Source organism: Lepidochelys olivacea (assembly GCF_965140295.1).
Source record: "Lepidochelys olivacea isolate rLepOli2 genome assembly, chromosome: 14".
Classification (NCBI taxonomy): domain Eukaryota; kingdom Metazoa; phylum Chordata; order Testudines; family Cheloniidae; genus Lepidochelys; species Lepidochelys olivacea.
Window position 1 is genome coordinate 7,983,352 of NC_140424.1, and position 16,798 is coordinate 8,000,149.

Below are 16,798 nucleotides of genomic sequence, written 5' to 3' on the forward strand. Positions count from 1 at the left end.
GAGGACAGGGCTGGGGGCAGCACCGGTACAGCCGTGCCAAAGGAACTGCCGGCATGAGGCCACTTTTCTTTCACCTAAAATCAGTATCCGGTGCAGCAGGAGAACAGAGCCCCCCCCCCCCCCCGCCAGGTAACGTGGGATGGGGAGAGAACAGGAAGAGCACAAGGGCCCGGGCTGGGGGGTGGGACGGGGATGAGTCACGTGGGGAGATCACGAGCCACCCTTTGCGTTCCTCCCACGAGTTGCCCATCTGTTTGAAATAAAATTCACTTCTTGAAAGCGTGAAATCCAGGGTCTTTAAAATACTGTGCATTTAGTGGCCTAAAATCTGAATAGGAAGACATCTCTGGATCAAATTAGTTCAATCTTTCCCTGTGGGGAAGTTTATTAAAAAGAGCGATCCCATGAATAAAAAGAGAATGAAATTAATATCATCAATGCTCATTGTGACAAACCATCTTTAACTGATGGCAGCAGACAACCTCCCACATTTTTTACTCTGGATCTGAAAGCTGCCCTAAACGATACAAAAAGGCCTTTTTGTTTTACATGGCCACAGTCATTTTATCATATTTTTAATAAATTAATCCCTTCATTATTTGCTTTAAACATAGCATCTTCCAAGCAATTAGTTAGATTTTTGCAAATATTTGCCCTTGAAACCTGCATTCCTGAACTTCAGCTTTGGGCTATGTGCTTCCTCCAATTGTGTCTGTGCCATTTCAAAGTATCTCCAATATACTTCTTTTTGAAAGCAGACATCTCATTAGTATGTGTACCTTCATACCTAATTATTTAAAAGTCCATCCCCGGGGGCGGGGGTGGAATACGCTCAAACATACTGATATTTTCATATTTTTTTCTTTTGATTGGCGGTACATAGGAATATATTAGGTCTTAAACTGTAAAACAGAAAAAAATATTTAAATTATCTTGTTTTGATATCAATAAAAAGTGAGTAAGTATTACAAAGATACAGCTGCTGGCCTTCTCATTCCATTTAAATTTAAGCATCATATGCAGACTTCTGGTAACCTAGTAAAAAGAAAACTTATTTGATCTAATGAATGGAAATCAGTGGCCTTACCACTTAAAAAAAGGAGAAGATTGTGTAATCTATAGTTGCCAGATGGTTTTCATAGTTGAAAGCACAGGTTTAGAGCAGGCCTCAAAATAGCAGCCATGAATTGGGTTTTCATAAAGAACCTACACAACTATTAAAAAAGTTAACTGTGTGTGACTATTTAAAAATGTATAAGAAATTATATGTACACATGTGCACGTATATATCCTATCCCCAAAGAACCTTTCAGGATATGTGCACAACTATGTTACCGCACAACATTATTTCTGTAACTACTGTTCTCTCTTCCCCAATTTCCTACCTATTTTTTTCTGCTCTTAGGCCTGGTCTACCCTGCAGGAGGGTGGGGGGAAGAGAAGAGCTAAGTTGGTCTATGTTACACAACTTCAGCTATGAAAACAGCTTAGCTGAAGTCGACGTGCTTGGAGCTACTTACCGCGGTGTCTTCACTGCGGTAGGTCGACTGCTGACGCTCCCCTGTCGACTCCACCTATACTTCTTGCTCCGGTGGAGTACCGGAGTCGACGGGAGAGCGCTCGATTTATCACATCTTCACAAGACGCGATAAATCGATCCCCGATGGATCAATCGCTCCGGAGGTAAGTGTAGACATGCCCTTAATCTTAGATTTAGGCTTCCAGGTGAGCGAACGTGCTTTTTATTTGTACAGTGAAATATCTAGAACACTCTTTGGTGCTACATCAATGTATAATTCTGCAAGTAATTCCTGCAACCTAAATGAAACTGCAAGCCTCATTGTATGCTCAAGTTATAGTCTCTTCTTTGACATCTCAAGGATGATCATTATTTGGCAACACTGTGGGTAAAGTCAGCCAGAATTATAGTTGCTACATCTAATGGAGAGAGAACTGAAGGGAATACTGACTCCCATTAAAAAAAAGTAGGGGGAAATCTATTGATATAGTGTGGTCAACAACAGAACCAGGCACGTAATTTCAGCAGCACAGTGCTCCACAAAGGAAAATTAATAGTTCTAAATTGATCAGCTGGACAGTTAACTGCTTGTAATAAAATTTTCATATGCTGGTAATATTTTAGCACCCAAAGCTGAGGTGAGCTAGAATCATCTTCTATTGTCTAGTGTGTTTTGGTTTAGCAGTATGACAACTTCAAAAGGAGTGCTAGTCATAAAGCAACAGTCTGAGGGAATCAGACACACTTCTTGTGATGCTCCAGAGAGAAAGATACATCTCCCATTACGCTTATTCCTTCAGGGGACTATGATGTGCACCTGTGAAGCTTCACAGAAGTGGATTTGAAAATCAGACTTACATGCAGAGAATACGAAAGACTAGAAGCATAAACTCTTGGATTTTCAGTCAAATTAGCCACAATAAGAGGTCCTGTTCAAGTACTCAGCTGTTCAACATTCAGATACATGCAATTATAGTCCTATCTATTCAAATCACAAGCTTTAAGGCAAATATCGCTATCATATAGCACAAAAATTACTTTGCACAGAATAATGAGAATGTCTGTGGTGAGTATTTAGGGTCTGAACCTAATCTTATACCACTTTTACTGGGATGTAATTCCATTGACTGCAGTGTCTCCTGAATTACAACAGGGAAAGGCAAATCGGAAAATGCCCCTTAGGCCTGGTCTACACTAGAAAATTAGGTCGTCTTAACTATGTCGCTCAGGGGTGTGAACAATCCACACCCATGGGCAATTTATTTAAGCCTACCTAAATCCCAGTGTAGACAATGCTAGGTCGATGGAAGAATTCTTCCATGGATATAGCTACTGCCTCTCGGGGAGGTGGATTACCTACACAAACAGCGTTTACATTGACGCACTAAGCAATGCACGGCAGCACTACACACCTGCACCGCTGTAGAGTTTCAAGTGCAGACAGGCCCTTACACAAAATGAAGAGAAGCAATTTTGAAGCCCTAAGTACTCAGCAAGCCACATTTTCTTAACATGCTAACAGACAAGCAAGCAAACCCATTTTAATTTGAGTACAGTATTATTCAAATTGTGTTGTTTACATGTTATATTTTTCCTTGTATATTTATGGTAATAAAAGTATGATTCGTAGCCTTCCAGGTCTGGATTCTGACTTGCTAAATTAATACAAAAGATGGATAATATTGTAACTTATTTTATAACCCAAGTCACTGAAACAGTAATAAAACAAACCTGTAAATTATTATACTAATTAGTGAATGTGGGGAGTTTGGGCAGAGGTTGTATATACAGTACTTTTGTTTTTATCTAAGGAAAGGACTAGGTAGATCAGTGGTTCAAGTAACTAACCTCATACCTTGCAAATCTGAGATCAAAGGCTACCATGATAATATGATCTGCTCTGAAAACCCAAGGGCTATTATGGACTACTACTACTGTGCTTTATAAAAGATGACTTTTGAAACCTTACAACACTTCTCTCTTTACACTTCTACATAGAAAGCACCCTGTTGCTGCTATTCCTCCACAAATTCAACGAATGCTTGTGAAACAATATTATTCAGAAAGCTTTCAATAATTGACCATTATATCTCAACTGTTCCTGCATTCTCATAAAAAGGCCAGTAATTAATCATGATCATCTTCGTTCGATTTTAACATGGGTAATCCTCATATGACTTAAACATGAAAACCATTTTAGGCTGTGTGATATTCTTTGTAGGAGCAACATCATTAAGACCTTGCAGCTTGGTGGTCATCACCACATTCCTAGCCAGGAAAACCCAGGTAAGCATGAAAGATGCTGACACACTTTTCACTACTTAGTCTTGTGTTCATTTTTATCGATATAATAAAAGGAGAAAACAGGGGGAAAAAATGCTTACAGGCAAAGGCACAGACATGACCATATTTCCTCCATAGACAGCAGGTACGTAAAGAATACTTGTCCCAGTGTGAGGATCTATCCTTTGAACAGGGCTTGGAGATTTCCCCAGGTTGGGGTGAGGTCCAAGAGGAGGAGGAGGAGGAGGAGTATACGCTCTGATAGGATTTCCAATTAGGACAGAAGGATTGGGCTGAACTGAAAAATAAACAAAAAAGGAAAACAAAGGGAGGAAAAGAACATGAAGTACTTCAATGACATTTTTTTTCCCTTCCAAAAATGGACCCTTCTTTACAAATTCACTGGGTAAGTCTTTATACAGAAGAATCCAGAGAGCATTAATCTAAAATCAATATTCTTTCCATAAGTTTCCGCAGATCCAATACACAAGCTAAGTTTTAGTGAACTTCTGGGACTGGTAGAAAGCTGGGGGAAAGGGTGGTGGAGAGGAAGGAGCAGGGGGAGTTACCTAAAAGCAGAGGAAGAGGGTGGGGGAGAGGAAGGAGCAGGGGGAGTTATCTAAAAGAAAAACTCCCCAGTGAGCACCATCTATACCTTTTTACTTAAAATATGACATGACTGTTAAGGTGGCCAAATGACCTGTACCAATTGCACACATTACAACAATACAACCCTGGTTTACTTCTTCACTCTTTTAATAGGGACTAGAAATGCCTTTAAAATTAAAAACAAATACATATAGGTCTCAAGTCACTGTAGACTACCTGGCGAGAATATCATGATTCAGTAAATTATAACTCTGTGTGGATCCATATATCCAGGTATGTCCAAACTATGTTATAAAAGAGTTAGAGGACTATCATTTTATACCATGATTCCCTTACACAGCCATTTTGCAAGTGTAGATAGGCTCACACACGAGATTACTGTACCTATTCCAAAGTGGTGTATAGCATGGGTTTCAGACACAAATCTTCTGCCACTGGTCAGGGAAACTGTGGTAGAACCATAGTAGCAACAACTATGTTGCAACAAGGTTGTATCTAGGTTCTGAAGTCAGCATGCAAAGTGCATACAATGAGAACCCAGGAGTTACCTAATGTCTACTTAAAGTATGCTGAGATATCTGCTTGCTGAATTCACATAAGGAATAAATTACTTTCATAGACATAATGGGCCTGATCCTCCCTTAACACATACAGCTGTATAAATCAACATTAACTTCACTGATGTCAAACTAGTAGAAGCATAGGAGAATCAGTCCCAGTTTCTCCAGAGAAACAGTAGACACTTACCAATTCCATCAGTTTGAAAATGGTCATTCTGATTATGATGATGACCCTTGCCCTTTAATGAAAAAAAATCATAATGACTTACTTTTTTTTACATGTTTAATGCAGACCAAACACAAAGATAGTTCTTTATTTCAGCACAGTAACAGTCAAGTAATTTAAATATAATTACAGAGAAGAGGTTGGAAAAAACAGCAAGTCTACGACTCTTCTCTTGAGTATTTTTACTTGCCCAATTCCACTGGTTCAGTACTGTTCCACCAAGGCCAGTACAAAGTTCCATTAGTAAGCACCTCCGTTTCACAGTGCACTCTGCCCATCCTTCCAATTCCCACTGCCAAACCTGACTACTAAAACGGGGTATTTAAAATTGCACTGTCCCTAGTCTTGCAATATTTGAAATGCTCCCATTTCTCCCTTTTTCCAAAGAAAAAGATATAGATTTGCTTTATTATTATTGCTTGAAACGGGAACTACAAGCAATTTGATACATGGATTTGAAATGACCAGTTTCACTCTAGCTTCTGTAAGTACCTCTGCCTTTGCAGGGTCTTTAGGATCTTATGATATACACAGCATTGGGACACAGGTTCTCTGAGGATTTGATATCTTCTTTGGCTTCAAGTTAAAATTTTAGAACAGAAACACTTGTCAGGATAAATATTATTATTATTATTTTGGTTTGCCAGCTTTGAGTACCTTGATCATCTACAAAGAACGGATAAAAGAACAAACTTTTCCATCATCACAGATGTGCAGGGAGAAAGCAAACAGCTGTTACCAACTTAATTTATTATTGGCAGCTCCCCTTCATCAACGTGTGCGCATGCGTGCACACCTGACACTCAAAAACGGGTTTCCAAAAGTGTCTAGAGCTTTAGAGCACTCCCTGGAAGCTAATCTCTAAACAGAAAAGGAATACTTGTGGCACCTTAGAGACTAACCAATTTATTTGAGCATAAGCTTTCGTGAGCTACAGCTCACTTCATTGCATCCGATGAAGTGAGCTGTAGCTCACGAAAGCTTATGCTCAAATAAATTGGTTAGTCTCTAAGGTGCCACAAGTACTCCTTTTCTTTTTGCGAATACAGACTATCATGGCTGTTACTCTGAAATCTCTAAACAGTAACAGCTATCTTCACACAAAAATTATTTACATAGATTTTAAGCTTTGATACTTGATTTTCAGTTAGTTTGACTTTGTTTGTATACATTACATTTACATTTTGCTGAAGGGAACTTTTGATTATGTATTCAAAAGACATGTATAATAAGGGCTAAGGAGCTAATCCTTATTTGTATAATTTGTAGGACAAGAGCACTTTTAAAAACAAGAAGGCAGTCACTTACATAGGAAGGCTGAAAATAAAGTAAAGAATAAGCAAAAGGCCTGTAAAAGCTGTACGTATGTAAAAGTCTGCTAAATGTAAATAATGTACTAAGGCAACCATTTTAGAAACTGACTGGAAAATCCAACACGGTCAATTTAAGCATTGTTCACCAAAGGCTACCTCCAGACTAGGAGGTAGGGTTGTGAGTATAAATAGCAGTATAGTAGCAGTGGAGGTATGGCTTAGCGGTACTGAGTACCTACTCCCCTGCAGGTTTGTATTCAGCCTCTGCTGCTGCTACCCATGCTACCACAGCTACACTGCTAGTCCACATCAAGCTAGTGCAATTATGTGTACACAAGCAGGGGAATCACACCCCTACTTCATCGCGTAGACGTAGCCAAAGAGACGGCAGACAGTAGTGCTAACATAATCCCTTTCTTCTACCGCTCAACAGTATATATCACATTTTATATGTATTGCAGAAATACTTCCCCAAGTCAGAAACATTGTATGTTATCGCTCTTGAGATTGTATATGCCGCAGTGAGGGGAGATGCAGTAGAAGTGATGGGCCAGTCAATTGCTGCTAAGCTATGCTGCAGCAGTGGAGGCGATAAAGCATGGCACCATGCACCCTGAATGATAATCTGAGATCCTTTCAGTCATTTTCTGTTAATCAATCACCCCACCTTTTGCAATTCATTATCAGTTGCTTGGTCTTTATCCCCCTGGTATCTGCTACCCAGAAGGGATGACAGAGCAGATCTTTGGGATGAGTTCTCTTCTGCTGGGTGTATTTTACATTAGAAAGGGAGGCTACATTCAGTGCTATCACTCCTACATGTTAATGAACACTTAGGCATCAACTGAAGAAAGCACCTGAAATCAACAGGACATGCACACACTCAAAGTTAAGCACGTTCCTAAGTTCTTTGCTGAATAGGATGCTTTTCTGAATCAGGAGATGCACTCTCAAATTTAAAATATTTTTAAAAACCTATTTACTTTACTTGCCCAGTAGATAAGTCTAGGCAGTTTTCCAGAAGTCTGAGCTAATTAATCAGTTGTCTAAGTACAGAGACAGGTGGATTTGACAAATGTTGACCTATGCATAAAATAGATTAAAGGACAGTGTCAGACTGGTCTCCGATTTTCTTATGGTTTTTTGGATTAATATTATTTTTGAAAAGAAAATTATTTATTTTTAATAGTTGTGTTTAAGCAAACAGAACCCCAGAAGCTTTTAAAAAGGAGCTATTTGTATACTAAGAGACCTAATACCAAATCACAATTTAGTCAAGTTTTGTGCCTTATCATCACCCATTTGTTGTTTACATAATTCTATTGCTGTATTGGTTTATGCTGTCAATTGGTATCAGATGGTCTGTTATATGCCCATAAAAGTTCTGCTTGACCTAACAAACTTGCTATGCTCTGTAGCAATTGCTTTCAGGGACCGTATTTTCAAAATGTGGAAAGATTGTCTCCTTTGACTAAGATTCTGTATGTAACTGCATCACATGGTGATTTTTTAAAAAAATTTACAGTGCAGTTCTATACACGTAATGACTCTGTACAAATGGCACCATGGAGCTCTCAATGGCTTCTGGATTAAATTTACAAATAAAAAAAAAATTAAAAAAAATTTCCACTACTTCCCCCAATAGCAAACGAACCCAACCTGAGAGCTGAAAGTCAAGCCAGCTTCTTTCTGGTTTGTGCAGCATCACCATTAATAAACACAACTCCATTGCCTTCAGTTAGGTTTCACATTAGGCCTAGCAATTCTGTTGATAATGCACATGCCAGTACAAAATCCAGCTAACTCCATATTAGCTGTTTTGGCCCTGAAGGGGTCACAGATGTAAAAAACTTATTAAAAACTATTAGCCAGGATGGGCAGGGATGCAAAACCATGCTCTGAAGTGTCCCTAGCCTCTGTTTGCCAGAAGCTGGGAACAGGTGATAGAGGATGGACCACTTGATGAACTACCTGTTCCATTCATTTCCTCTGAAGCACCTGGCATTGGCCACTGTTGGAAGACAGGATACTGGGCTAGATGGACCAATGATCTGACCCAGTATGGCTCTTTGTAGGTCAAGGAAGACATTTTATGCTGAATAAGCACTGGGGCAGATGTAAGAAGGTACCAGTTTTACAGAGTCACTTTTCAGCGTGGATCACAGTTAGGCAATACCTCTTGAACTGCACAGATATCCATAAACTCAGTACAGAACAATTCTTGGGGACTAGTCTTCCTATTTCTTCAGTAGTAGAAATACATCAGCATCATTCAGGTCTCCAGCCTCCTCTCCACTAACAACAATAAATGTTATATTTTAAAAGGCCTAACAAAAACAGAACTAATCACAGGCTTTTAAAACTTGAAAGGAAAAAAAGGGAGCTTTATTACTTATTGTAGTTACTTCCTACGTGTGTTCAAGTATTATCTGCTTACTTTACTCCTGTCATCTCAGATGACAACTTGTCAACTATGTTCAGATGGAATAGCTCTTATTACTGTGATGATGTAGGTGGAAGGAAGATTTTCAGATTTTCAGTTATATCCTTGACGGTAATTAAATTTGGCCTTTTGATGAACAGCAATCATCAGTTAATGCTAAATAAATACTGTATTTCAATACAGTTAAGGCAAGAAGGGACCATTATGATCATCTAATGTGACCTCCTGCAAAATATAAGCCACTGAATTTCACCTGAGGTAATTTTTGCACCAAGCCTAAAAAAATTGTGGTTATTGTCACACGGGTTCTTTGTTCTCCCTCACTGGTCTGTCTGTATCAACCTGTTGTGTCTTGTCTTAGACTGTAAGCTCTTCGGGGTGGGGACTGTCTTTTTGTTCTGTGTTTGTATAGCACCTAGCATAATGGAGTCCAAGACTGGGGCTCCTAGGTGCTACGGTAATACAAACAATAAAAGAATGAATGAATGGTGGTTGAGCTAGAGCACATCTTTCAATGAGAGATCCAATCTTGGCCAGCCCACGCTACTGCTAAATAAATACCACCTTGTAATGAGGTCTAGTGCTTGCTTTTGAAATTGTTGAAGGCCCCTTCAGCAATTGCACTGACACCATCAACTGCAAGTCTGTATGTGTGTGTGGAAGCTATTTTAAAACAACCACCAGCCCAATAAACCTTTTATATCATTTCTCGACAGGTATTTCTACCTTCACTACCACCCCCTGACAAACTTCATTACCAGTTATGCTTTACCTTGGGTGGTGATTGTTGCTGTTTGTTGATATTTGCAGAATGCTGCTGTCGCAGAGCCCGAGGGATAAACTCAGGTGCCAGTGGATTCAACACATAGGTTTTCTTTAACTCCAAAGCCTCCAACTGAGCCTTGATCTGTTCAAACGTGATACCATGGAGGCTCTCATTCTCGTGACACAGGGCAATAAACCTCTCCCAAAATTTCCTATGGAAAACAGTTAGAAAGAATAAGATTTACCAACTCAGGTTATAGTTAACAGAGGTTTTACACAGCAAAGTACAGTTTGTATTTTTCCTACATGCCCATCTTACACATCATGCCTCCAATTCTGCAATGAGATCCAGGGGCTGGGCCCACACATCCATGCGGAGCCCCAGCCACAGAGTAGGCATAAGGGTCTGTCCAGGCAGATCAGACTCCAGCCCTAACCCTATGTCATATCATATCTGATTCCTATACCTATGTCAACATAAAAGCAGAGACTGCACTAACCTGGAAATTTTATGGAAGAGCAAACACAAACACCACAGACTCTATTAAAGCTCAAAAAGCCAAGTGCTCTACAAAGAAGATTAGTATCATTATCCCCATTTTTTCAAATAGGGAAACTGAGGCCTGGGGGAAAAAGTGACTTGCCCAAGGTCAGGCAGCAAAGCAGTAACAGAGCCAGAAACTGATTTCAGGTCTTCTGAGTCCCAGTCCAATGCCACATCAACCAGGCTATATTGCCTCCTCTGGAAGAAGGAAGTTGTCACTGACAGGATCAGAATTAGTGTATTCACTAATATCCTTAGCAGTGTTAAACTGCAAAGTGCAGCTGTACTCATGGCCCCAAGCCCTCCCATTCCAAAGAGTCCAGCCCCAGTGGAGGCGGAAGGGTAGAGGCAGCATGCCCTACTCCATTAACTGAGACAGGTGGAACAATATGACCCTGAGTTTTTATTGGTTTTCTTGAAGTAACACTACTAAATACAAATCACACAGTATTTGTCTGGTAGCAATAGTGGGACAAAATATGGAAGGACAGTCTCGCTGTTAAAGCACAGGACGGTGAGTTAGAAGAGCTAAATTCATTTCCTGGCTCTGCCACTGATTCACCACATGACTTTAGGCAAGTAACCTCTTTGATCCTTGGTTTTTCCATCTGTAAAATGGGGTTAACACTTGCCTACCTCCCAGGTATGTTGTGAGGCTTAATATGTTAGTATGTGTAAAACACTTGAGATCCTTCAATGGCAGGTATAAATGCAAACTGTTCTTATTATAATACTTTGTATATATATAATAGGGGTTTCCAGGTTCATGTAAGAAAAAGGATTGTATTATTTTCCCCTATAGTGCTGTAAATTAGCTTTTTTTTTAATTAAATAGCTCAATAAATGATCATTTCAATCTGTCATTCCAATTTCTCAGTGTGACTCATGTAGAAGTCTACTCTTTTTTTTTTTAAAACACGTGACAATATCTATTGGTAAAACATTTGATTTTAGAAATTCTATCAACAAATACTTTTTCTGAAAAGCAAGCAGAACATGGGACAGTCATTTTCCTCTGAAAAAATTTAAATCGGTCATTGTTTAAAAAACACAACACAACAACAACCAGGATCTTATCTCCTTTAATCAAGGAAAAATTATTAAATTATCTCCTTCAAGCAATGAAGGGTGATGAAAAATAAAAGATGTAGGGGAAAAAACTACATTAGACTTTGAAAAGATGAAAACCTTAAAAGGCACACTGAATAATAATCCGTCTCTTTAATTTTCATTTTTTTGGTAAGTGATTAAAGACGACAGGCTGACAATATTTTACACTCGTAAACGTCTGCTGACAATCTCAGATTGATTTCTGTACTGGAAGGTGTTGAAAAAATGGAAGGCCTGTATAATGTATTTCCATTATTCATAAGCAGATTGGGGTGCCTGCTTCTTCTGGTTTTTCCTGAACCTAAGGTAATAAGAACTATAGTCATATGTAAATCTTAAAGTGCTTTACAGAAGATGGGAAATATAATTAATGCCCGCTTTACAAATGAACATCCCATGAGGCCATCCGAATGAGCAAAAATTATTTTTAAAAACAAAAGACTGTGCCTTCCTGGGCAAAAATCTGTCTGGCTCTTCCATAGGAGAGAGAGGCCAAAACACAAGTGTTTTGTGTAGAATGCACAAGTGTTGTAGTCCCCCAAAACCTGTATAACTGACATTCTGCAGGTCTACTGCACATTGACCTGCAAAAAGGGTTCAGGGATCAAAGTTCCTTGATCCACTACGGCCACCGGGCATACAGAGAGGAGCTTAGTGGGTGGTCATGTTCAAGGAGCAGAATCTGCCAGTTCTGGTCAATAAATGGGGGAAATACTGCCTTTTTTGTTCTATATTTGTACAGCACCCAGCATAATGGGGTCCTGGTCCATGACTAGGGCCCCCACGTGCTATGGTAATTTAAATAAATAATTATAATAAAAAATGAGTTCTAAAAGCAACGAATGCTATAGGACAACGTGGACGTGATGAACCATTGCTCTGCATGCACTGTGGAAGGCAGAGAATCTGACGCAAGAATGGAAGAAGCACAGATAAATCCTGTTATCTCCAGAATTTTCAAGAGAGGAGCAGTCCTAGAGTGAAAATCTAGCCACACTAAAGTCCATGGCAAAACTCAGGTTGACTTCAGTGAGGTCAGGATTTCACCCCACATAGGTGAAGATGCAGAAAAAAAAATAGCAAAGCTCCATTTAGCTCCAGTGGAATTAACATTCCAGATGCTGGCTGAGTCTTTGCCACTGGTATATTTCTCCATGCCCATGTATGACATGGAATTATTTTATCACAGCTAGGAGTCTAGACTTTATAATACCCAGGCATCCTAGATATTTCAGAATATTTCTTGAGCAATTTTATTAGAAAATGAGTTGATTAAGGGGGTGACACACTGTGTATTTGCAGGTGGACAGTTTTTCCCCACACCTTGTCCAACACCTTTTGCTTTAAATTTTATAATTACTCTAGTGTTGATGAAAGAATGAACGAAAAGATTAATACTGCATTTAAAAATAACTCTGCTCACTGTCTAGAGCCAGAGATGGAGAATTATTCGCACAAATACACATTTATTTAAACCCTTTTCATTTCATTTAGCCTGTTCAGAATGGCAAAGCACAAGAATAAACCAGGTTAGTCATACACAATTTCTCATGTCATACCTCACCAAGTTTAGGGAATGTTTTGAAGCATCGGATCAGAAGTGCTGGCAACTGTAACAACATAGGAAACATACTCTATTTGCTACCCCTTGTCTCCTTCTGCAGTTGGCCTTTTAAGGAAACAGGACAGGCAATCAGCCTAGTTCCAGGTGGCAAGCTCACCCAGCCTATGGCAATGTAGATCCTAAGGAGAGAAGCCACTGGTTGACCAGTGCCATTCGCAGGCGAACCTGAGGGAGGACAAGTGTCTCTCTTGCAAGACCACAGGAATAGTTACTAAGGGTAGGTCTACACTACAAATTTACAATGGCGCAGCTACACCGCTGTAGCATGTCTGGTGAAGACGCTCTAAGCCAATCGGAGAGAGCTCTCCCATCAGCTTAACAACACCACCTCCACAAAGAGGCACTAGCACTGCCTACACAGGGGTTTAATGTCAGTATAACTACATTGCTCGGGGTGTGGATTTTTCACACCCTGAGCGACACAGTTATATCGAAGTAAGTATGTACTGTAGACCAAGCTGCATACACATAAGAATTTAAAATAGCCATTCTAATGCCAATCTTTCGCTGTGATTTCATGTAAATGAGAAGTGCGCTTTTAAATTTCACTATATAGATGACCCATTTTCTGCAGGAGCATCAAGTCATTTGACTGTAAGGCAAACACATTTTGCAAGTATTTAAGTAAGAATTAAACAACAATATGGAAATATTTCACTGGGATGCTATAATGACAGAGCTCTCTGTGATTACTCAATGCAGTCATCAAACCTACCGCAAACCACCAGAACTCCACTGAGGCCCATGCACTTTTGTTTAAAATGCACCAAGCAGTCTCCCTACACATGGAACACTTGTACTGGGATGTAAGAACAGAAAATAAAACACTGCCATCTCTGCTTTGCAGTTGCTCCTGAATTTAAAGGGAGCGTCTGCCAAACAGCCCTGTCTAGTCTGCCTGTAATATACAGAAAGGCAATAATTACCCGGGGCTACTTCACATAGCTCTCTGCAACTACAGCTACAAATTCCTGACTCACTTTGACAGGTATTAGAATATTTATAAAATTCAAGAACTCTCTAAACTTTTTTTGAGGTCTGTTTTTCTGCACAAAATGTCACTTCTTCCAGACTTCTGAATTTCTCTTGTGCTAAAAAAGAACTCACTCTCTCTTAATAGCAGAGTGCCCAAGCCCTCCAGCAGGAGTTTCAAACAGTAAATATTCAATTATTCAGTGAAACAAGACAATGGCATATTAAAAGCATTGCTCAAGACACATCTTCTTGATAAAGTTCCCACACATTGCTTACTTCTTAATTAAAGAACTTTTGGTTGCGTAAGTTTTGCACAGAATATACATAAAAGCTGTTGGACTTGGAAAGGCAGACTGGACCATTAGCTGTCAAAACTGCAATTTAATGGCGGCCTAGGCCTACATTTTCATAAATTTCAGACCCTTTAAAGGGGCCAATTTCTAAAAATGTGTTGGGACAGAGTGTACCTCTGGAACCTATCAAGTTGGGCACTTAAAAAGTTCAGAGACCGAAAAACACTAGTCACTTACGAAAATTTGAGCCTTAATGCTTTGCTATCGGGACTCAAAGGGGTCAGAATTTGGGTCTCAAGGTCTCTCTCAGTACCCTGAACCGACAGAAGCTGGAGAATGTATGGATGAACTGTATGCATCACTTAAAAATGATGACCCTTGAGCCAATCAGCAGGCCACATAATGGTCTGTGGTACTAATGGATCCAAGAGCCTTGTCCCCTTACTGAGCAAACCCAGTGTGTCCCAACAGCCCACGGTGGGGCAGAGGGAGTATCTGAAACAGACCGATTTCCTTAAGTGTGATGACCAGGATCTTTTCCAATACACCAAGGGAGAGAACCAGGAACCTCCAGAGCTGAAAACATGAATTGTCTCTGCAGCTTGAGCTAGAAAACCAAGCCCTGGGTGTTGGGAGTTGTAACAAACTCACATCATCTGTGGCTCAAGTACGAAGGAGTATGGGTAACAAATGCTGACCAGTGAGTTACATAAATCAGGCATGTTCAAAAATGCAAGCAAGAAACATGAATGGTACAAATAAAACACACAAAAATCCTTTTGATTTTAATAACCTGTTAGCAGCACTAAAGAAAAGGTTATTTTGATGCTGTCCCCTTAAATAAGTATTTAAATTCAAATTATATTTTAATAAATGTAGTAGATAAAGGTTTGGTTTCCATTTTCTAAATAAAAGGTATTTGGGCTTCTCTGAACATCTCCATGAACATCAGAAGCATTGTAATAGAGAGACACTGCTCAGGAAAGTGAAGTCAATGTAAAGGGACATATGACTTACACACACACACACACACACTTTTGCTGCATTGTTATAGCACAGTCAGTGCAGCATTTCTTCTACTTCAGAAGCAAGCTTAAGGCTCTATCTCTGACCATCTGAACATTTTGCCCCTTCCATAGAAAGAGAACCCTTTGAAGACAAAGACCTTTACATCCGTAAAATGATTGTTTAAATCTCCTACCATTTTTCACCTTTCCTTATTCGTGTCTTCAGGAAGTTCATTTATTCAGCTCCCATTTAGCTTATTCTAGGTTTACAGAGAATAGCTAAACGATGGCTTTGTGCTTTCCACTTTCATATGACTGCCATGATGTTTCACACAAAAAACAGTTAAGTAATAAATCATGCTATTTTTCAATGCCCAAATTTAATTGCAGTATTTTTATTGACATGCAATGTTATAATAAGCACATTAAAAACAGCTGAAAATGAAATGGAGGGTCTTGAGCTACTAGTATCAAGTACAAATTACAGAATTAGCAAATACAACAAGAATGCGTTGTCAATTACCCTTCATTACATATAGAAATGCAGGCTCTTGAGCAAGTAACAAACAGCTACAATGTGATTTTGGAGGACACATTAAGAATCAAAGATGGGTCGACCCTGACTGAACACTAAAGATCCTGTGGCACTTTTCCTATGAGTAGAGGCCCTTGCATAAAGTTTTCCCGCCCTTACTATCTCACTCTTCCTCAGCTGGTTACCCTCACTACACCTTTGCCTTGTCTTTTCTTCAGTTTGAAAGTCCACATCAGGCTCTGCCAATGCTGCATTTCAGTTTCCCCTACCTAAAAACATTTCAAAGGAGCAGAGTCCTAAAAGAAGATACTATTTTCAACCATACTGAAGTCACTTCTTTGTTGTACAGAGAAGTACCTTAACTTGGCATTCTGTCTTTTGGTGATCATATCTCTGCTACCTTCATGTTCAATTCACAGAGATTTTGTACTTGATAAAGAAAAGAAAAGAGAAAAGAAAAGAGAAAAGAGAAAAGAGAAGAAAAGAGAAAAAAGAAAAAAAAAAGAAAAAAAAAGAAAAAAAAAAGAAAAAAAAAGAAAAAAGAAAAAAAAGAAAAAAAAAAGAAAAAAAAAGAAAAAAGAAAAAAAAGAAAAAAGAAAAAAAAGAAAAAAAAGAAAAAAGAAAAAAAAGAAAAAAGAAAAAAGAAAAAAAAAGAAAAAAGAAAAGATTGCCATGTGCTTAATAATGCTAGTATCCCATTTAGACTCTGAAGTTCACCAAGATAGATGAAAGGTGACTTCTCACCTTTACTGGTGTTATTGTTTGGAAACACAAAAACATGCCACCATAAATCCAACTATTGAAAAAACAAAACACAATACATCCTTTTACATCACCTGATTTATACTACTAGAAACATTACAAACTACACTATTACAAATCATTTTCACTTAAAAAATAAACAATTCCCTCCATTAGCAATCTTCCAAGGTAACACAGTTAAACAACACTATCAGTTCAGAATATACACTATACACAATAAAGTGTTTCAA

General features: G+C 39.0%; 1 protein-coding gene across 4 annotated transcripts in view; it reads right to left on the reverse strand.

Annotated features, from left to right (window-relative positions):
* HELZ (helicase with zinc finger) overlaps nt 1-16,798 on the reverse strand; it is a 150,878-nt gene that overhangs the window by 31,323 nt on the left and 102,757 nt on the right. For all 4 annotated transcript variants that reach the window (XM_084646537.1, XM_084646536.1, XM_084646535.1 and 1 more), the window contains 3 exons: nt 9,726-9,930; nt 5,159-5,210; nt 3,904-4,100 (listed from right to left, as the gene is read on the reverse strand). In XM_084646537.1, the coding sequence (XP_084502663.1) occupies nt 3,904-4,100; nt 5,159-5,210; nt 9,726-9,930 (454 nt within the window). The remainder of the gene's footprint in view (nt 1-3,903; nt 4,101-5,158; nt 5,211-9,725; nt 9,931-16,798) is intronic.